This window comes from Sander vitreus, chromosome 6 (assembly GCF_031162955.1).
Source record: "Sander vitreus isolate 19-12246 chromosome 6, sanVit1, whole genome shotgun sequence".
NCBI lineage: Eukaryota > Metazoa > Chordata > Actinopteri > Perciformes > Percidae > Sander > Sander vitreus.
The window spans coordinates 13407355-13429732 of NC_135860.1; the positions used below are offsets into that span (position 1 = coordinate 13407355).

The 22378-nt window shown below is 42.3% G+C and overlaps 1 protein-coding gene across 1 annotated transcript; it reads left to right on the top strand.

The window, feature by feature from the left end:
- The first annotated feature begins 521 nt into the window (after positions 1–521).
- Positions 522–22304, top strand: lmtk3 (lemur tyrosine kinase 3). Its single transcript, XM_078251838.1, has 17 exons — positions 522–612; positions 3009–3142; positions 3549–3696; positions 4269–4288; positions 4577–4636; positions 4809–4927; positions 5925–6012; positions 8064–8212; positions 8344–8428; positions 8607–8728; positions 9987–10136; positions 10251–16530; positions 16633–16796; positions 17154–17287; positions 18274–18608; positions 18698–18782; positions 20906–22304. The coding sequence occupies exons 1-17, from the start codon at positions 522–524 to the stop codon at positions 21031–21033; spliced, it is 8292 nt and encodes a 2763-aa protein (XP_078107964.1). The 3' UTR covers positions 21034–22304.
- The last annotated feature ends 74 nt before the right edge of the window (positions 22305–22378 follow it).

The following is a 22378-nucleotide window of genomic DNA, read 5'->3' on the forward strand; positions in this document are numbered from 1 at the left end:
TTTTTCCCCTTCTCTCTGGGTAGCATTATGATGATCAAGCTGGATCATGACAATGCGCGCCGTGTGTGTCTGACGTAGGCTGGCGGAGGAGAAAAACACAGACAACGCTGAGAGATAGAGGGAGAAGGGAATATTTATATATAGGCCTATATAGGTAGCCTATAACGGAGAAATAGCGGGTGGTTGTTTTCAGCAGTGCTCCACACAGACGGAGGCAGAGCAGTAATGTATGTATAACGAGCGGTGGACTGGGGATGCACAATAGAGCATCTCTCACACCGTGTTTAATTGCGGATTAGAGCAGGGGGGAGGAGAAAGAGAGCAGGAGGAGTGGGGAGAGCACAACAAGGAAGGCAAGGAGACGCTCTTTATTATTGGGAGAAAAGCGGAGGGGGGAGACACACAGACAGCGTGAGCCCGGAGACGGCACAGACCGTGGCGGGGGTGACGGGAGAGAGGAGGACACCGACAGTCGGCAGCGTCGCTCGGATGGTGTTGTTGTTGCTCCGGACGCGGCGACGATGCGGCCACACTGCTGGGTGATGGTAGCGGTGGCGGGGATCATGTCGTACTTCAGCCCGGAGAGAGCCCTCGGAGCCCCGCAGAGGGAAGGTGAGCGGAGGAGGAGGGGGGTTACAAAACCTGTCAGTGATGCTGGAGAAAGGAGGAAAGAGGGGGGATGTAGTCAGTTATGAAAAGGCCTCTCTACATTGGGGGGAGTACTGTATTATCAGCCAGCCAGTATGACTTAGACATAATGCGAATTATTATTGCAGTAGGCTACGTGGCTGATTTAATCAATGGAGCGAGGCTGATTTGTTGATGGGTAGGGTAGGCTACCCGATTTGCATGCAGTGATGAAAATATTAGGGGGGGGGGGGGGGGTGTTTCGATCTCGGGCCTCACATCGATGGCACTTAAAAACAGCATAGTCTGTATGGATAGCAGGCTAAAACCGTAGGTCAGTGCGATATATTTAGTCTACCCTCTGCTTGGCACTGGAGATAAATTGCCTACTGCTGGCATCTTTATTTTTCTCAATATGAATATGCATTCTTCCCCAAGATCTGGCAGAGTGTTGTGTTTGTGTAATGTGTGCAGTCATTGTAGGCTATTGTGGTGTATTGTTTTGATAAGAGCTGCTGGCACCGGGGCTGTTGGAAAAGGCCCTCTGTTGGGTTCCTATTTATATGCAGTGTCTGTCTGGACATATGTCTAGGGAAAGATGAAAGAATAGCACTGCACAGGAATTGTGCACCAGGATTGGAGCCACCAATTATATGTTTGTGGTGCATGTTTAGGGGACCACATTGCCAAAAGGCTCATTTAGCTTTCATATTTAGACCATGTTTTGCAGAGGCAATGATCAACAATTAGCTGTATTTCTCTCTGTTTCATGGGCTAAAACAGATTTTCTACAATTTATTGGAATCAAGAGTGCCAATTTTCTTTTAATTAGACATAACATATTGGACCATTCACCATTCATTGTATCAGTCTTTCATACAAAGATGGTTTTATATGCTGAACACATCTTTACTTACCTTTGCGCAGGATGGTCGATGTTAAACAAGAGAAATCCTGCTCTGTCTTTTGGAACTTTTTGTAAACAAGAAAAACACAAGAAAACAAGAGGTGCTAAAAGTGTTAATTGAAATAAGGCCTACATATTTATCTTGCAAATAAAACAAACATTACTTCATCTCTTAGATTGTTGTTGAATGCTGATCCTCTTTTTACAATATATATTAAGTTGGTAAATTTTTAAATATACTTTGAAATTTTTGTATGCAGGGTCTACATACAATGTGAATGTATTTTTGGATTTGTATGAGGGACACAGAAAATGAAACTAGAATATTTAAAGATGGCACGCTTATAAAACTTAGTCATACATTTCAAGGTATGGTTTCAATATCATTGTTTATATACCCCCCTGGGTTATTATTATTATTATTATTATGTCCCCTAATGCATCTTTATTACTTCACAAGTTTATAGTTATTTGAGATTGTAATACAGTTTTTTTTGTATTTTTAACAACTATTTTAAGTGTGTGTAATATCAGTGCATACAGCTATAAAGGTTTGTTCTGAGAGTACACATGGCAAAATTCCTACTTACTACCTTGCTAATGGTAATATAATGCCTAAAATACTGCTTTGTTTACACAGACTTAGAAAAGATAGGCTATGGTACTTTGAATATCAATGTTTATCTTTAATATATGATTCCTTCTCTGTGTTAAGCGTGACACCGTCTGACTGTTGTCAAGGTGTCATTGTTCCTCTCTCGTCATCTGTCATAAGTGATATAATGTTTGACATATTTTTTGGCTACAGTATTTTAATGAAACCTATAGATAATACCTGAAGGGTATTTAACCACCCTGCCCTGCCCCTTTTCTTTTCTACAGATGGTTCACTTCCCACAATCGACTGCGTTGAGGTACAAATATCAAAATGTCCCGAACCCTCCCTCTCTCACCTGAGTAGTACACCTTCCTGATTTGAGTAATTCTTTTCCAGTTTCCAACCCTTCCCAATTAGCGCTCCTTTTTACCTAAATGACAACTCCAGCCACCCCTCCCCTGCTTCTTAACTGTGTTTCCTGAGTGGAATGCCATTTCTGATATTCCCCCTTTCCCTGTGCTTTTTTCCTTACTGGAATGGTATATTATCCCACTTTCAAACTTTAATGCCAGTCTCTATTTTCTTTTACTGATTCAGACAACCGTTTTTTTTTTTTATCTTCAACTTAGTTTCTTTTCCTGCTTTTTCCCTCCCAAATCCCTGATGCAAGCTGTCCATTGGGGTTCTCCACTGTGTCCCCAAACCTGCTGCTAAGAAAACGCTCCAATGGTTTCCCTCTAAACAACACGATTTTACACTTCTGATTCAGTAAAGTCTCTCTTTTCCTTCACTGACTCAAACCTAACAGTGTGTCCCACTTATATTTCTGTATTAAATACTTTCCTCCCTTGTATTTTCTTCCTGTCTTCCTCTCAGTTTCTCAGACCAGGGCTGCATCCCTCTCTCCTCCACCCTACGTCGTCATCCTCATCTCTTGCTCGGGGCTAGTCTCTTTTGTTCTGCTGCTCCTGACCTGCCTGTGCTGTAAGAGAGGAGGAGTGGGGTTCAATGTAAGTCTTCAACATGTAAGAAATCTATTCACCTCTCTCTGCTTTTGTTGTTTTGTCACACCTTTTGTGCATGCCTGTGTGGTTTTTATTTAAGCTTGCCTTGATAAACTGCAGGAAGACTCGGTATGGAAATGGCAACAGGACTCAATAATTCCAATTTAATGAACTAGAAATGGTCAATAATCATCTCTCAGTCTAATCTTGATAAGCCTCCATCGTTTGACCTGACAGTGCTGTTGAGCTGGCAGACAGGATGTCATTAGTTCAGAATGGCTGCTTTCTCATTGTCTGCCCTTGATAGTTACTGCTAAATCCAACCATATTATTAAGTAACAGACGATAGCTTATTTTAATATTTTAAACGTGCCAGTATTGTGATTTTTCTGTGCTGTTGCCGCTCAACCAGGAGTTTGACAATGCAGACGGGGAGGAGTGCTCTGGAGGCTCCAGTCCAATCCAGGAGGACAGCCTGTCGTCATGTCCCTCCCTCCCTGAGGTCTACACCTTGCCAGTCAGAGACCGGCCCAACTGCCCCGCCCTGAAGGATGGAACAGGTAACAACCTGAAACAACTCTCCTGTTCTCTGACTCTCATTTGAGCACAAAGCCCTCAAAACGAAGCTCAAGTACTGTCCTGCACCAAACTCCCTCATGGTCTGTTGCCTGAGTCACTGATGTGGATCCATTAAAGGTCTCAAACCGAGTTTACAACCATTGTAGCATTGGACTCCCCACTGAAGTTCAATGTAGTGGAAACTGATCTGAGACAATTCTGCATCAGTGCTCCGTACAGGCAGGCCAAGTTGGGCATTTGGCCACAGACAGGGATGGTATCAGGAAGGGTATTGTGTCATTCATTAAAGTCCCCCTCCACTCAGAAATATGATTTGCTTATTGTTACTTTGCTGTGAAGAATAATTCATTCTCTGTGCTCAACTCTGAGTTTAAGAGGTGTACACACGAGCATGATTTCATTACTGTACATCACAACTAGTTTGGAAGCCAATCGTGGTGCATTTCACGCAACTGTGGTGTGGAAACATGAAACCGATTAACTTTTCAGTGAAGTAGGAGATATCTTCATAGATTATACCAAGAGTCTAGATTTTTCAACGAAAAATAAGGAGTAGATGTATCATTTCTAATAGTGGTTGAGTAGATAATTTAACTTTTGAGGGAAAACAATATCAGATGCAAATTATTATTCAAAGCAGAATATTTTTATGTCTCACAACATGTCTGGAGGGGATCTTTAATGTTTTGGTGATGGCCGTGATAGCTGTGTGCAGCACTGTTAATAATGTATTTTCCTGAGTGTATCATATTTTTTAAGTGATTTTTGCACCTGTTGAGAGATTTAATGTCATAAAAGAACATCAAATGCCGATGTGTGTGACCCTGAACCCTCCTTTTTTTTACAGACTCCAAATCTAAGTGCTTTAAAAGACACGCTTTAAACTATCTTCAGGAGATAGGAAATGGCTGGTTTGGAAAGGTAAGATGATTGCCTCTCATCTTGAGATATCATTGTGTTTTCATGTAAAATATGATCCACGTCATAGCTTTTCTTTCCTCTGCTTTGTTATATTTACTCACACTAGTTCTTTTACTGCTGGTCTGCTTCTCTTGGGCACTCTCCTATATTATTACCCATTGATCTCTCCTAGGTGATTCTGGCTGAAGTGCTGTGTGACTGCAGCTCCTCTCAGGCCGTGGTAAAGGAGCTGCGTGTCAGTGCCAGCCCTCTGGAGCAGAGGAAGTTCTTGGCCGAGTCTGAGCCGTACAGGTGGGAGAAACTGCTGAAACTTGGGTAGCCATTTTGGAGGCAACTTTTGCTTAACAACAACCACTGTGGCCTATTTGATAATAGTAAGTTTATTATAACAGTAACACAAGTAGAGAAAAATATTCAAGTCATTGAAATGACTCTATGAAGTCCGCTCTATAGGAATCGATCTAACATTAGCTAACATTAGCCACCATAAGCTACTGGTCATACCAGACCAAGTAAGGCTGTATCAGCATAACCTGACTGTATTTAGTCAATACAAGGGTACATTTTATTGCTCATTAATTCACTTCAGTTATTGATAAAAGGAGAAACAATATGTCTAGCTTGAATTGTACCTTTTCACACTATAAAAATTGTGTTTTAATGTTTTGTTGTGTACTTAGACAGTAATGTACCGCAGGTAGATGGTAATAACACTTGTTCTTGAAGATGGGCACTGAACCGACCTATTTAGTGTTTGACTTAGAATCTGAGTAGCATTTTGGCTGTCCTTTCTCTTTAACACAGACACACATGCGCACACACACACACAAACACAAATAGTGTTGTGAGTAATTTTATTCATATGCTGTTTACAACTCCTATTTCCTCTGCTTATGCTGAGGCACAAACCCTCCCCTTGTCCTTTTATATTTTGTGTGTCTGATGTAAACACACCTACCCAACAACAAGCGAAACACACAAAACACCAATATGCTTTTTTCCATTTTCCAACTTTCACTTACACTTCATTTGGCTTTGCTGCAGTGCCTCTATTTTTTCTCTATCTCTACTTTCATCTGTGTGATACAAAGACTGCCAGCTCATTACCATCGATCGATCTATCTATCTATCTATCTATCTATCTATCTATCTATCTATCTATCTATCTATCTATCTATCTATCTATTTTTCTATCTCTAGATAAATACTGCAATTTATCTTGTATCACTCTTTGTCTTTAACTGCCCTGTAATCTACCTGTTTATCTGGTTTCTCTCTTTCCCTTCAGGAGCCTTAAACATCCCAACATCCTTCAGTGTTTGGGGCAGTGCAGTGAGAACATCCCCTTCCTCCTGGTTATGGAGTTCTGTCAACTTGTGAGTACAAAGTGGGACATATCATGAAAAACTCACTTTTTCAGTGCTTGTGCACATACATTTGGGTATCTGGAGTGCCTACCGACTCACAAACCATGAAATAAAACAATCCAGTCAGTTTATTGTGAGCTGCCTGTATCAGAAAACCTGGGATTTAACAAGCCAGGTATATTCAGCCAGTATGAGAAAATACAAGTATGACCCTGAAAATGAGCATGATATGTCTCCTTTAAATATTGGACAAAAGTGAAATGAATATTTTGTTTAAAAGGCCTGTGACTTAAAAGTAACGACATCATTATTGCAAACCCTGTAGTGTGTCATTTTAAGGTAAGCATGGTACATCATTTTAGTATTTATTTTAGTTTCTTTTTTTCGATTTGTTTGTTTACATTTCACAATTTGTGCTGTGTTGGTTGTTTCACTTTAAAAACAAAGTGCTAATTTCCAAACCGCTTTGATTACTTACAAATGCTGTTTTATTGGCATGAAAGCTATTATGTTCCACCTCTGTAGCAGTTTTTCAATTGTGTTATAGTTGTACAAAATGTTAAGGTTATTTTCACGAGGTCTTTACTTAATTTACTCGTAAGGAATTTACTAGGGCTGTCAATCGATTAAAATATTTAATCTAATTAATTACATACTCTGTGATTAATTAATCAAAATTAATCGCATACATAATACTTTTTAAGAAAGTAAAAAAAGAAAAGAAAAAAAAAAGGGTACTAAACAACAGTCGGTGACATTAAAGAACGGCTTGTTTATTGCTAAGGCCATATGGTCAAAATTAAATGATTTAATAATAATGTATAACAATAACAATAACTTATTTCACTAGTAAATTGCTGTTGAACGACAAAAACAACCACCAGATGGGAAAAGGACAATTACAATAACCTCAAATGCACCACGAGGCTGTAGTTTACCATTGAACGCACCGTCTGTGTCGTTTCTCCGACGGCAGCTGCAGATTGTTACATCCCGGTGTTGAATCCTCTACAGTAAAACACAGTCAAACTTTACACCGTTTAGCGTTAGCTGTTAGCATTTTAACCGTGTTTAATCCAGCTACTAGCTAGCGGTAGGCTAACGTTAGTTGCTGTCAAGTATAGTGTTAACTAGCGTCATGTGCAGCGGTGTTTGTGTTTCAGAGCATCAGAGAGAAGTGCAGACAGATCAGTGGCACCAGATTTTGGTAGCCAGGGTTGGCAGGAAGAAGATTTTTATAAGTAAATGTTCCAATCAACGATCCAGGCAGCACATTCTCGTCTCCCTCCTTCATTTTACAGTCCAATGGTGGCTAGAACGGCTCCGGGTCAAACGTCAATATGGAATGGATTAATCTGCGTTATTTTTTAACACGTTATTTTTTCTCAGATTAATTAATCGAAATTAACGCGTTATTTTGACAGCACTAGAATTTCCGTAATTTTATGTGGGTATGTGCATATTGTTTGCTGCAGGAATGATAAATTATTAGAATTTTATTATATCCGGTTTCACTTAAATCTGCTTTGCATCGGTAAAATCGGTTTGTTTTGCTTCCTTCAGCTGGCTTAATCACTGACTGATTAAGAAAACCATATGAGTGGACTCTCAGGCCAGACCAAGACCCAAGCAGATCAATTACAGCAACACAGCAAGAGAAGCCAAACAACACTGGGGGCCTCGTAGACTGCTATTATCCTGTTTGATAAAGTCGCCTATTGTCCTTTCCTCGCAGATATTTTCCATCCTTAGAATAGTCCTCATTTTATTTCCTTGCCCTTCCCGAAGCACAAATTACTAATACAAAGGCTGCCAGCTCATTACCAATTCCCCTGCTGCTTTTGAGGCTTTGTGATGGAAAACACCTAAAAAGGGACTTATTTACTGCAGAAGTCATAAATATTCTCTTTGCCTATACAATGTTGCCTGCGAGTTTTATCTCTGTTTTAGGAGAAGGGCACAAGCACTTGGCATGCAGACTTATGGCCAAACTGGCATTAAGTCATCTTCTATTTAAGTCTGCATGCAATTCACTGCTTGTGTTACTGTTGTACAATTAGGGTGACCTGAAGAGGTATCTGAGAGCCCAGCGCAAGTCAAATGGGATGACCCCTGACCTACCAACTCTGGACCTCTTGACTCTTCAGAGAATGGCTTTTGAGATTACCTCCGGTCTGCTGCATCTCCATGACAACAACTACATCCACAGGTCAGTCGTGACTTCACCTCTGTACATTATCAGGACCCAAGTCTTTGAACAGATTTTACCTCTTAGATAGATACAGTGTGTACCTCTGTCAATGTGGCTGATTGTCAGAGGGTGTATTCTATTCTCTGCAGTGATCTGGCTTTAAGAAACTGCCTGCTGACCTCAGACCTCACTGTTAGGATAGGCGACTATGGCCTTTCACACAACCATTATAAGGTACGTGGGTCTTTGCTTGTATTTCTCTGAAAAATAAAACCAAACATAGGTTCATGATCTATCCATGTAATCCTATATTTTGGGAAGCGTAAAAGCATTTCTTTTGTCATGCAAATAATGATAATAATAAAATGTTTCTTCAGTATAAAAACAATTCTTGTTTTATGTCTTTGTGAAGGAGGACTATTACCTAACTCCAGATAAGCTATGGATCCCACTACGCTGGATTGCTCCTGAGCTGCTGGAGGAGTACAGAGGATCTCTCATTGTTACTGACCAAACCAAGACCAGCAATGTGTGGTATGTTTTAGAGCTGTCACAGCTTTTTATACAAAGTGCAACTCAGGCTGGTTAGGGGTCAGGGTATGGGTTGTCATCTATCTGGTGTCTGGTAGTAGTTGTAGTAGTTAGGTACATCTGTACAATCTAATACTATACAATCCAATGCAACAGCTCAGACATATATTCTATCTTTACAAAAAGAATGATATTGAGTTTTGTTTAAAACTGTCCGGGAGGTATTCATTTAACAAAAAGTTTATTGGTTGTAGTTTGCAGTGGTGTTAAACTGGGCTGCATTATGTTGAAATGTGTTAAATGTGTTGTGGGGTGGGCAAAACCTGAGAAACACCTGCGAGTTCAGTAAAAAACAGATTTGCAGACTGAATTAACACCTTAGTTTGAACAAAAACTGGCCAATATGAGCTTTGTAAAGGTAGAATAGGTGGCAGAGATGTTGTACTGGATTACATTAGATTGAATAGATGTACCTTATAAAGTGGCCAAGGATTGTATATTGTATATACATTGTTATGCTAGTCTCCATTATTCTCATAGCATTGGTTTTCTTATTCACCTATTAAACCAGTATGGGCGAAAATAGACCAGCAGTGCTTGTCAAAAAACAGCCCATACAACAAAACGCTTGTTCTCTGCGGAAAACAAAGTAAACTTCTTAATGCCTACGCCATTGAAATCTTTTTGAGGATGAGTGGTTCTGATCAGTGAATGTATTGAAACTGCAAATAATCTGAAATGCTCTTTGTTGAGTCTTCTTTGTTGTCTCAGTTAGAGCTTTTATTTGGCTCAACTCAAATTCTTTTGAAGGTTAAATTGAAGCTGAAACACCAAGGCAGCTATTTTGAAATGTTTCTCAAACAAATCTTACCACAAATACTTACATATGCCTACCTTTTAAAGATCAGTGTGACCTCAATTTTGCCGAAGCAGAATTTGAAAGTCCAGTATCAGACGGAGTGATGGAAGAACTAGAGCCCAAGCTGGACTGAACCCTCACCCTCTGGTATTACAACTCCACTTCAATTTGTTTTGTTGAATGAACCAACAAGAAAACATCGTGGGAACAAAACACACAAGTAGAGGAAGAGTACTATTTGCTCTTACAGAGGCAATGGCAGCTTAAAGTCTCAGTCTTGTTTCATTTTAATTCAGAGCTCTGCATAAAACAAGGTGTTGCTGTAAAAGCATTACATAACAAAAAACTAAGAGGTCTGTGAAGGTCTACCTCTCACTATCTCTACATCTTCTTTTCCTCCAGGTCCATGGGGGTGGTTATATGGGAGCTGTTTGAGTTTGGCTCTCAGCCCCACAGACACCTGAGTGACGAAGAGGTGCTGACCTTTGTCATTAGGGAGAGACAGATCACCCTGGCCCAGCCCAGACTCAAACTCTCCCATGCAGACTACTGGTCAGTACTCATCCACTAAGTGGAGTTGTGCAGAAATCATGATAATGCCAATAGAAAGTGACAATGCCTTAATTCTGTCTCTCCAAACTTAATGTTTTTCTCTCCTGTCCTCAGGTATGAGATCATGCAGTCCTGCTGGCTACCTCCTTCTCAACGCCCTTCTGTAGCAGAGATATTCCTCCTCCTCTCCTCCCTCTTGGCCGCTGAGCGAGGAATGGCAAGAGGGAGTGTTGGGGAAGAAGATGAAGAGGATGAGGAATATGAGGAGGGCAGAGGAAGGAGAGGGGAGAGCGAGGAGTCGTTTGAAAGACGCTGGGACTTACTCCGTCCGCCTGCTTTCCAGACCGCAGCAAACGAGCGGCAAAGGGAGAGAGAGTACGGCAGGGAAGACAACTCCTACCCCCTACTGGACCCTGTGGGGAACTGTATCACTCCATCCTCATCTGAACTGGATGACATCCTGACAGTGACTGAAACCAGCAAAGGCTTGAACTTTGAGTATTTTTGGGAAAAAGCTCATGCCAGACGAGGCTACAAACCTCTTCCTCCCCCTCAGCCAATCCCGACTGTGAACAATAATCACAGACAGTCTTTGGACACTCCCACTGTGGTCCCAGTGATAAGCGCCCGAAGCCCCTCCCTTGCCAGCGAGTACTACATCAGATTAGAGGAGCACACTCCCCAGGATAAGTCGCCAACTCTTAAAGGGAAGACTCAGTCCTCTTTCCGCTCTGACTCGATCTGCCCTGGAGACATGGAACTGGTGGAGATTCGCAGTGGAATGCTGGGAAAAGACAGAGTCCCTTATTTTTCTTCTGACAAGTGTAGAAAGGGCCTCCAGACTGTCCGATCAAGCGAGGTTCAACTTCAGGTCCCCAACACAGGTGTGGCTGAATTCAGAGACACTTCAAGCAGAGTGACTGACTTCTCAGTAGTTGATTTAGGGGACGATGATGAAGAGGAGAAGAGGAGTAGTGAGGCAGACAAAAAATCCTCCATTAGTTCTCAAGCCCCGGTCCTTCCTCCCAAGCCTCGCTCTATGTCCATGTTGTCAGCCAACAACATTCACTCGCGCCCCCTCCCCGCCCCTCCACTCAGTTATAGAGGACTGCCTCACTACACCATCAGTGGAAAAATCGAAACAGACCCCCATCACATGAGCAGCTTTCCATCTTCTACCTTTGATCACCTGGGGCTCCATCGGTCCCGTCAGACTCTACCCCCATCCCCGTCCCTCTCCCCTTCCCTTCCCCCATCGAGCCATCCCATTTACCCTCAATCTTCTCAAATGTGTCCCCCACCCCTCCCTCCCCACTCCCAACCACAAAGAAGCTGCCCCAGCTACAGCACAGCAGACACTTATTCAAGTTACAGTAAGCCACAGATGCAGAGATCCAAAAGAGACCCACTATCCTGTGACGTGTCTGACAGAGAGGGTGGTAGCAGGCACTTAGCATCATTGCACAACTCCAGGGAGACTTCTCATTCTCGTGCAAAAGACTTTGACTCTCCCGTTCGTCGAGAAAACCCATTGCGCCCAATTTATCGCAATTTACCTCGCCCTCAGCCAACAAACCCCCAGCTTGACAGACAGTCTTCATCCAGTCCCACCTACTCAGATGAGGATGACTCTCCCTTCATGTCCCCTGAGAGACCCAGCAGTGGGACTACTGTCCCTCACTCCAGCCTATCTGAAGATGCAGACCCAGCCTGTGCCGAGCTCTTCTCCAGGGGAATGAAAAGGACTCAGTCACGTCTTGACACCATCCTGCCAGCCATTTGGAGGGAAGATGCTGAACTTCATGCAGAACGTGTGGCCGCTGCCAAGAAATCCCCCATGCATCTGTTTCTGACGGAGATATCTAGTGTGACGGAGTCTAGTGAGTCCAAGTCAGAGGCTTCATGGGAGGGAGAGAAGGAGGAGAAAAGAGATGGAGAAAGATGGGGAAATGTTGTGCTGCCCAACAGAGGGATGCGCCGCTCCCAGTCGCTGATCACAGAGCTGGGGTCAGCAGGACAGTCATGGGGGCCAGAGAAACGCAACAACAGGACAGGAGCTAAGGAGGATGATACAGTCACTAAAGAATCATTCCAGAGGGATCTTTTCCTCACAGAGATTGACACGGGAAGGATGGACACCAATCCGGAGGGAGGATCAGAAAATGATCCAGTAAAATACCTCTATCCTTCGGGATCCAGATTGCGGCCCTATGTCTGTGCTCCAGGCCTTCCCTCATACACTGAGGCTGAGGAAGCCTATTCAAAGGGTATACGGAGATCCCGCTCTCTCCTCTCTGAGATCACCATTGGGAAGGAGGAGTCTGACCTGCAGCAGACTGAGAAGGAGCCCCGGAGAACAGAAATGACCAGGGAGGAGTTCCTGAAGGAGATCCAATCAGCAGAGACCTTCCTGACTGAAATAATATCTAGACAAAACGCTGCCACAAACCGAAAGGAAGCAGACTCATCTTACTCTCCTACTCCACTGTCTCCTGAATACGAGTCCATATGCATTGACCCAAGCTCCGCTCAGACCATCAGATTTCAGTCAGAGAGCTCCATACGAGCATCCAACAAAGGCAAAGATGAAACACCAACTGAAGCTATCTATGCCCAAGTGACCAAGCGTGCTAAAAAGAGTGAGATAAAGGTTTCTATGAAACCTGAGATCCCAGTCCTGCATATAGGATCAAATAAACAACCTCTTAAACTGGACAGCGAAGGAAGCAATGCTGACCACTGCCAATCTGGTGAGTTTGTGTTTTCAGAAATCATGCCCAAAAATGGTCTCCTGCACAACCAAACACTTGCATGTCAAAAAGAAGAGGAGAGTTCAGACGGCCCAGCCTTACCTGCCAGAAGAGAAGAATCTAACACTGTGCTAAAGCATGAGAACAAATCACTAATTACAAAAGAAACAGATACACCAAAGGCTGCTGTTATAGGGAATGGTGAGTTAATGAAAGAGGACCTACAGGCCAGTAGCCCTGAGAGAGGAGTTCAAACATGCGGAAAGACAGATACCATATCATATGATCCTGTCAAAGAAAAGTACCACACTGCAAAAGTTTCCAAAGTGGACTCTGAACACATCACAGCAGCTGATTTGGAGAATAATACAAATTATGATGAGATGAAAAGAGAAAATTTACTTCAACACAATGACGCTGGCCAAGAAAATCCCTGTCACATTGCAGAAGAGGCAACCACTCCTGCTGCCACTCCAACTACTCCAGACTGGGACCCATCCTCTGATGTCTCACTCATCACCCCCACCGACTCTGCCCTGTCACCTATGACTTCCAACTCAGCCGACTGTCTCACACCTAGTGACTCATGGACGAGTGGTGGAGGAGGAGTGGGAAGCAGCGGGTGGCGAGCTCTGGGAAATGAAACACCGCATCGAGACTCTGCGTATTTCTCAGACAGTGACTGGGAGGGGGACGGGATGAGCAGGAGAAGCAGTGATGGACTCATTGCCTCCAGGCCAAGCAGCGGTCGAGGAGGGGATCGGGGAACACTGACAGGGATAGAGGAAAAAACTGAGGAGGAGGGAGAGATGGGAGAAAAAAGTCCCTTAAGAATGAGTATACAGATGTCAGATATCAAAAGTGAAATTGGAGAAACTGTTGAGATGTGCGAGGAAACGAGTACTCTATATCAATACGCTCCAGAGAATGCCATCTCTCATCTAGGTGATGACCACGATATTCTTAACAAAGGGCTGGACTCAACACAGAAAGACGATTCTGGCATTTTTGAAAACAAGAGCAAAAAGTCAACCCTGCTGTGTGATGATCCGCAGGCCAAGGACTGTGTTGACTTAATTGATAAGTTGTTCTCAAAATTAGATGATGAGTCCCTGAAAAGGCTCCCACACAGCAGTGGGTATGCGATAGACAGCCACTATACAGATGGCATCATCTCCCAGATAACAGATTGCAAATACCAGGACTCTGCAGCGAACGATTTAAATCTACATTCCAAGAGCCTCGCTGAGACAAATATTTTGAGTGAATCTGTATCTGGCAGCCAGTCAAATGATTGCGTGTTGAGGCCCAGCAACAACGATTACACAAGTGTTAAAGAGACGGATATTGATATCTCTTCAATGAACTCCCTCAAATGTGGAAATGACATTGTGGATTCTGTAACACCATCCCAAGTTGACAACAGAGAGTCAAGATTATCTAAACTGTACGGCATTCAAACCAGTGACGCCACACTCAGCGATGAAACCCCATCAGTAGTCGAGCCAAGCGATGATGGGAAGTCTGTCTATGATGAAGTAAGTGGTCTGATGTGTCCTCCTTGGGCCGAGGAGGGTGTTGAAGAGGCTGAGGGACGTGAAGAGAGGCCTGGTCTGGACCACAATGAGCTTGGCCTGAGAAACCTGCGCTGCTCAGACGGCAACAAGGACAAGAAGGTCACGACAGAGACGGAGAAACAGCTGGATGCCGCAGAGCTGAGTAACGCTATGAAGGAAAAGTCACCCCTGAGAGGGGCAGCAAGTCAGATAGACTCTGCTAACAATGTGGATAAAGACTCCTGCGAGGGCCTGGATGTGAAGACTAAAGAGTTATGGAGCGTTATGGAGGAGGATGAGGAACGTACAGGATCTGCTGTCGTTAGGGGAGAGTTTGACTGCCACCGTTTTTCACAATCAAGGGACTTACGCTTGTGGCCTGATGAAAATGACCAGTGGGCCTCTCCAGAGAGGAGGTGCCAAGACATGGAACTGAGATCTGAATTTTTCTCTGGGTTCAGTAATAAGGCCTGGGAGGTGGGGGAGAGGCTTATTGTAGGTCAGGAGTTTTGGGAGACGGACGAAAACGATGAACTTGCAGGAAGTGAACTGCACCCTGCCATCTTGGAGGGCTGCGAAGAAACCTGGAATGATGAAACACAAGGACTCGCTGGTAATCTTGACATTAAGGCAAGGTGGGACTCAGCAGACGGCGATGACCAAAAGGCTGTCCAAGTGGTAGACATACAACAGGAGGAAAATATTGAGAACCTCTGTGAACTTGGCAGTTTTAACAAAGACCTGAAAAGGGAAATCTCAGATATTGAAGTAGAGAATATAGAAATTCCAGAGCAGGAGCAAGCAGAGGGGCTGATTTTGTCATGCACAGAGACAGACAGGGAAGGTCTGCTAGACTCCACAGAGACAGAGGAAAATCAAAATTTTAACAGATGGCCTCAGAATCACCTCTGCAAGATCCAAATAGAGGGACAGACATCAGCCGTGCATGTTGACGAAGTAACAGCCTCTAATTTAGAGAACTGTTTCAGTCACACTTTAGAGAGCTCAAATATATCTATTTGCATCACCGAAGCTCCTGGTGAGAACTTTTCAGACCTGGAAAATGTTGAATCAGGTGCAGATTCAGAGGCTGAAATGACATCATGGCTTGCTAGGCAATATACAGAAGAGAGAGTAAGCATTGTGAACGAGGAAGACGATTACAGAGACATGCCCCTTCCCCCCAATCCCATCTCTTGTCCCAGTGAACTTGATGAGCAGGAGGAGATAGATCAGTCATATCCACAAGTAGACAATTTCAGCTCAGTAGATTTTCCTAGTCCTCCACCAAGCATAGACCTTGATATGCAAGATGATAAATTGGAGAGTTTAGACGACTCTTTTCCTAGTCCACCACCATCTGTTATAGAGGCAGAGGAGTTTATTAGTCACATTAATCTAGAAGACTTTAGTGCCAGCACTGAGACAGAGATGTATATTTCCCCAAATCACAGCGCAAATGTCTCAGAGCCACATCTGCAAGAATCACCACCTGTTCCAACTCAAAGTAAAGGGATCTCAGCCAATCTGAACCTTCCCTCTGTGCATATAACACTGGCCGATGAGAGCGATCTTACACCCAACGTACAGGATGAACATAATAATCTGTTCCAGAAAACGTCATCTGCCAGTCCATCTTCACCCCAACTTCCCCTCAACAATCTCCCAGAATTACTGATTTCTGAGTGGAAAGATTTGGATGAGGAGCCCCTGGAGGATTTTGAAAAACTGGAACAACTGTGCTGCATATCTGGGGACGAGGAGGACTCTCTGGGCGACCTTTTTCTGGGGAACCTGGAGCTCCTAGAGTCTTTGAAGAAAACACCTGAACAGAAGAGCAGCAGTGTTGGTGATAGTGATACAGGTGAGGCGATATGTGGCTCTTCTACTCCTGAGGGGAGTAGGGTAGATATGAAGGAGGACAGGATCTCTGATAACTCTTATAAACTGGCAGAGCCTGCACCAAATCTGATCCTGGATTTTCAAGAGGAGAAGAATGACAGGCAAAGATCACTAGGCAAAACATCTGATGTCAAAGACCAGGGATCTCTTTCTAAGATGACAACAAAGAATGGCCTCATGATGCAGGTGAGCATGTTTTCTTGTGTTTTGTTTGTTGTAAGAGTGCTCCCTGTATTACCTATCTTACCTTTCTCATCCCTCTTTATTGTTTTGTTTTTGTTGCTTCAGGTGTGCGAGGAGAGGCTGCAGTTCTCCCTCAGTGAAAATGTGAAAACAAATGTGCTCTGGGGGTCTACTGTTAAAGACACGGTGATGCTCCGGCCCTGGGGGGAACAAATCACAGAGAACAGCAGCGAGCTGGTCACTGTGAAAGAACAACAAGAGGATGAAAGGTATGAAGAAGGCTGAACTTGGAAATCTGAGTTTATGTTAAAGGGTCGATTCACCCAAATTACTATTCATTATTTTCTTACTTTCCTTTATAGTGGTATCTTATGGAGCCCTCAAAAGTCCTGAAAGATGATTCCCCCCCCCCCTGTTATTTATAAAAAAGTAACAGGAATACTATCTACTTTTAAATTGTCAATTTTCAAAGCTGTGAGCAGCACAAATTAAATGAAAAAGAGATTAATAATTAAAAAAAACATGGCTAGATACCACAAGGGGTAAGTGAAAAAAATATGTTTCGGTGAACTGACCCTTTAATATTCATGTTTTAATTAATTGTTTTTTTGTGTGTTTTGTTGTAGTGAAGAGGAGCAGGAAAGTTGCCCCAGCATTAAGTCCCACACCAAGTCTGATGAAACTAAAGCTGAGCCGCTCACTGTGATTGAACAACCTGAGGTCACAACCCTTCAACCTACTGCAAACCAGGCCATGAAAGGTAACCTTAGTGTTGCACGGATTGCTTATATTTATGACTTAGATCATTAAATACAAACTACGACATTTTGTTTGTTTTTGTATCCCCACCATTTGGCCATGCCTCACCACAGCCGAATGTTAAGCTGAATTAAGGCCTTAAGGCTGTTTTATGCTTCTGCGTCGAATCGACGGCGTACCCCCGCAGACCCCTCTGGGTCTACGCTGGACCCTACGCCGTAGCCTGACGTGCACCTCTCGAAAAATGTAACCACACGTCGCAGCGATGCACGTCGCTCGGCCATGGCTTGGTAGCGTTGCATTTCCCCCGACTCATTTCCTGGTTCTCCTTCTCCATAAACAACATGAAATCAAGGAGAGGGTTAACTTTTCCTGCTAAAGATTTCCCACTGTGGTCAGAAAACACAGGGGAGACACTTTGTTTCTCTCACTATGACTCTAGAGTCGGCACTCGCTCCGAAGCTAATCACCGTCACTCTCTCACTTCTCCCTCACTCTAGCATCCACTCCCCACACACACACACTCATGCCGGCTCGACGCACACACCAGCGCACAAGTATAAACATCAGGCCACTTATGTAGGCTACGGTGAAAGCTCTGCGTGGAGCCTCCGCAGAACCATAAAACAGGCTTTACCCTAATCATGGATGGCAGCATGGTGGGAAACACGATTCAAAGTGGAAACAGACTGCAGCAAAAGAGTTTTATTGATGTACAGGGAAGACAGATAGGAAAAATATAAAAGAGCTGAGACCCATTTTTTCACACTATTTGGGGTTTTTCCATTTGTTTTTTAAAACAGGACACAGAAAACTAAACTAGTGCATATTTAAGTAAATATCTTTAATCTAAAGAAAGAGAGGAAACAAATAGTGGATGTCAGTACCCCTTAGTCTGTAAAAGGTCTGCAAACTTTCATCCAAATTTTCTGACTGGGAAGAGGTAAACTCTCTTGTAACATCTCTTCCCTACTCTCATTTTCACAGCAAAACTAGCTCGTCTGTCTCTCGCCCTCCCTCCTCTTGCTCTGACTCTTCCCCTCACCCCCACTGGTAAAGGAGGATTTGGGGATGGTGCGATTGGAAATCGGATCGGAAGACGGAGAGGTCTGTCCTCCGGAAGCGACCCTGACGATGAGGAGGAGGATGAGCAGGAGGACGAAAGGTCCAGGAGGGTGATTGTTGTCACAGAAACAGACGTGGACAAACGTGTCGGCCTGAGGAGTTTGCTGAAATCACCCAAGGAGCCGATGGACAGAGAGAAAGACAGAGGAAGAAATGTGTCCTTTTTTGATGATGTCACAATCTATCTTTTTGATCAGGTATTTCCCATACTTTTAATAACTGATTTATAGTAGATTGTTTTTGATATAATAAAAGGAGCCTCGACTATTCTGTTTCAACACAACAGGAAACTCCAACCAATGAGTTGAGCAGTTCAGCGCCCACAAGTCCAGCCCCAGTGTCCGTCAAAAGCACCAAGTTGGATTTGCGTGGTAAGATCATAAGCATTTTAAACATCTAATCATCTCACATTCATCATGACATGCAGAATGAGGAGGTGGCATTTTTAGCCATGCTAGCGGCATGGCGGCAAGGTCAATCAGTCCACCACTTTGGTCCAGATTGAAATATCTCAACAACTACTGGATAGATTGCCATTAAATTCTGTACGGACATTCATGATCCCCAGAGGACGAATCTTGCTGACTTTTAGTGATCTCCTGATTTTTTTCTCTAGCGCCACCATCAGGTTAACGTTTGTGATTTTGAGTGAAATGTCTCCTCCTCTGTCATGATTTGACACATTTGTGGATGGATCATCTCAGGATGAATTGTAATAACTTGACCAAATACCTGCGAACATGCTTAACATTACACCTGTTTAACATCAGCACGTTAGCACGTTGTCAGTGTGTGCATGTTAGCATGCCCACGTTAGCATTTAGCTCAAAGCGCTGCTGTGCCTAAGTGCAGCATCACTGAACTGCTAGCATGCTGTAGACTCTTTTCAGAGAATATAGAGATAATATAAGCATAAGTCTGAAATATGTTTCTTTTTACAACGTGTATTATCACTCAGTCCTCACCTTGAGCCGGAAAATGACCTAATAAAATCTGACAGCCACTAACTCATCCCCACACATCGAAATGGAAAACCCTTAGTTCAACCATCTACTCTCCAAATATGCAGGCAGAATTAATCTTCTATAATTATCCCGCTCTACACTGTGACATGTGGAGCTGAGCGGCGACATAAATCCTGCGCTCAACAATGCAAGCCTAAGCTGTGTTTCCCAACACATTTTCAGTTGCTCTCTTGACTTCCTCTCTCCATCTTGTACACTGATTACCTCATTTCACAGAATAATGAAAGTTTGGGCTCAGAGTTTTCCTTTGGGCTGTTCACATATACAGAAATGCAACTCCAAAATTAGATGCTTTTCATGATCTTTCATAGGCCTTTACAGTTGAAACTTCAAAGCCTTAAAAGAAGAGGCTGTGTTCTCATTGAGTTATTTTTAACTAAAAACTGTCCAGCGTTGCTTCGGTGTGATTATATTTATAGATACAGATCATTAGTTCAATTTCTGAATTGTATTTGGTTTAGTGCTAATATCATACTCATGATTCATGTCATGAACGGATTATAAGACAACAGGCCCCTGGGCACAGACATGTAAAAGGCCCCCAACCCATCCAACATTGGAGTGGACACATTCCAGGTTTCACCAGACCTTCTGCACATGAACCGGAACCCTCAGGTGCTGCTGTTGGTTTAAAACCTGCACCTGAACTTCAGTATTTAGTTCACACTGGAGATTTTATTCTGATTTAAATTACTTTACTAATTGTAGTATATATTTTAATGAAATGCTCTAGCCTAGGTATGCTAAGCAGCTTTAATCTGTAGGAAAATAATAAACAAAAGCAATTGTTGTATTAGATTTGTTTGGAAACATTACAATACTCTGATGAGGATGTGGAACAAAACAAACTTTTAACTGAGCTCTGTGACTTTCCAACAAGAAATGATATGATATATGAAACATTGTGTTATAGTTTAACCCTTGTGTTGTCCTCGGGTCAAATTTGACCCATTTTCAAAAAGTTTCTATATCAGAAGTTATTGTTTCTTACAACCAAATTGTCAAAAAACATAACGTGGATGGTTCCATACAACGCTCTTCACAAGTTTAAATAAACGATCAGTTCACTACTTTCATTGAATTTGGGTGTTTTATTCAATGTTATAGCATTTGAAGAAAAAAATTGATAGAACGTTCGACAAAAAAAAAAAAAACGACAAAGACATTGGAAAAAGTGACAAAAAACTTGTCGGGAAGAGTGACAAAAACAAGGTGAAAAGCCACAAAAGTGTCGAAAAAAACCAACGTTGGAAAAAAAAGTTTTTTAATTTTAAATTTTGACCCAGAAAAACAAAAAAGTTGCATGGTCAACGGGACGACAACACAAGGGTTAACTTGTAAATTACTACTATGAACACTAATACAATAACAAATAACAAAATGGAGTTAAAATGAAATGGTGCGGTGAAGCACAACTCACAACACATGCACCTTCACACATTGCTTGATTTTGTCTTTCTTTCCATCAGGGCCAAACATCAAGAGCAAAGAATCAAAAAGGAAAGAGGATTTATCAATCAAACCAAGGTTGCCTGTGGGGGCCAAACCATCATCGCGCTTCACTGTCAGCCCTGCCAACGACCCCCACATGGTGTGATGTTACATGTCATCGTGGGAACCTTTAGAGCTGAACCCTCTTGGACTGGCCAGTGAATTAACCCCAATAACCAGCCATTCACCCAGAGGCTATTTTTTTATTGAAGAGGCAACTGAAAGAATGAGACTCCCGTTCTAAAAGCTGGACACATTCCGGGTTTTACCAGCGACAGGATTTTGTATGACAGGGGTTGTTGTGCTCCTGCCTGCTACTTTTTACAGAGTTTATTCATAGCCTTCAGCTACAAAAGTCTTTGGAAAAAGCAGCATAGGCTAGGAGAAGAGGCGCTTGGAGCTTTGTAAAATCTGAAACAGATTTGACAGCTATGCAGTGGGAGTCTTGCTGTGTACCAGCTTACCTTTTTTCTTCTTCATTCTGTTGTAATTTTCCCCAGATGTGCGGGGAATGCACTTTCTTTAGTCATTCATCTGTCTATGTAAACGCTTGGATTTCAGCCCTCTCTTTATTAAGACGTTTTTCATTGTTCTTGTAGGCAGCAGTTTGGAACAGAAATCGCTTGACTCCTGTATTTGAGAATACTTATTTGCATTTGTACAAATATCATAATACAAGTGAATACAATATCATTTTAGAGTTTACTTTTATAGATGTATTCTTAGACTGCACGAAAAATGAAACAAGCTATGCTTCTTTATACTTTTAGAGGTCTAAAAATGTTTCTCTTATGTTATTAATTTATATTATATATATTTATTATATTTTATTTATTTATGTAAAGCCAGTTTCCATGCAATATTTTATTTGATTATTTATTTACTTATTTATTAATCAGTTTATTTATTTGCTTTTCTACCATTATCATAGATTAATTTAGCTATAATTTGTTTGGGACAGAATGCATCTAGGTTATACCTTCTCTAAGATGTTCATAACAAATAAATCTAAATATTTTCCCAAACGTCTTAATTGCTAAAATAATATTTTGTATAATTTTACTTCTTAATATATGCCAATCTGTATGGAACTATGTCCTGTAATGTGTCATTATTTTCCTATGTCTATGGATTTCTAGCTGTCTTGTCATTCTTTTACTTTGTTTAATGACCGTTAATGTAGCTTAGCATGAAAAATCGAAGCCTTTCATCAGTAAATAACTCCATTTGTTTGTATATCTGTTAATTTACCCCATTTTCTACTAATAACAGTCCACCCTGCAGTCGAGGTCCAACTAGTCCATTTGTTTAGTCTGTTTAAATGTTGGTTTAAAACCTGTATTGTTTAAAGAATGGTTTTCAAGGGATAATGTATAAACAAGGGGAAATAAAAGCTACAAAATGTGAACCTCTTATTGAACTGTTTCATGACAATAAATCGTTTTGTTTTG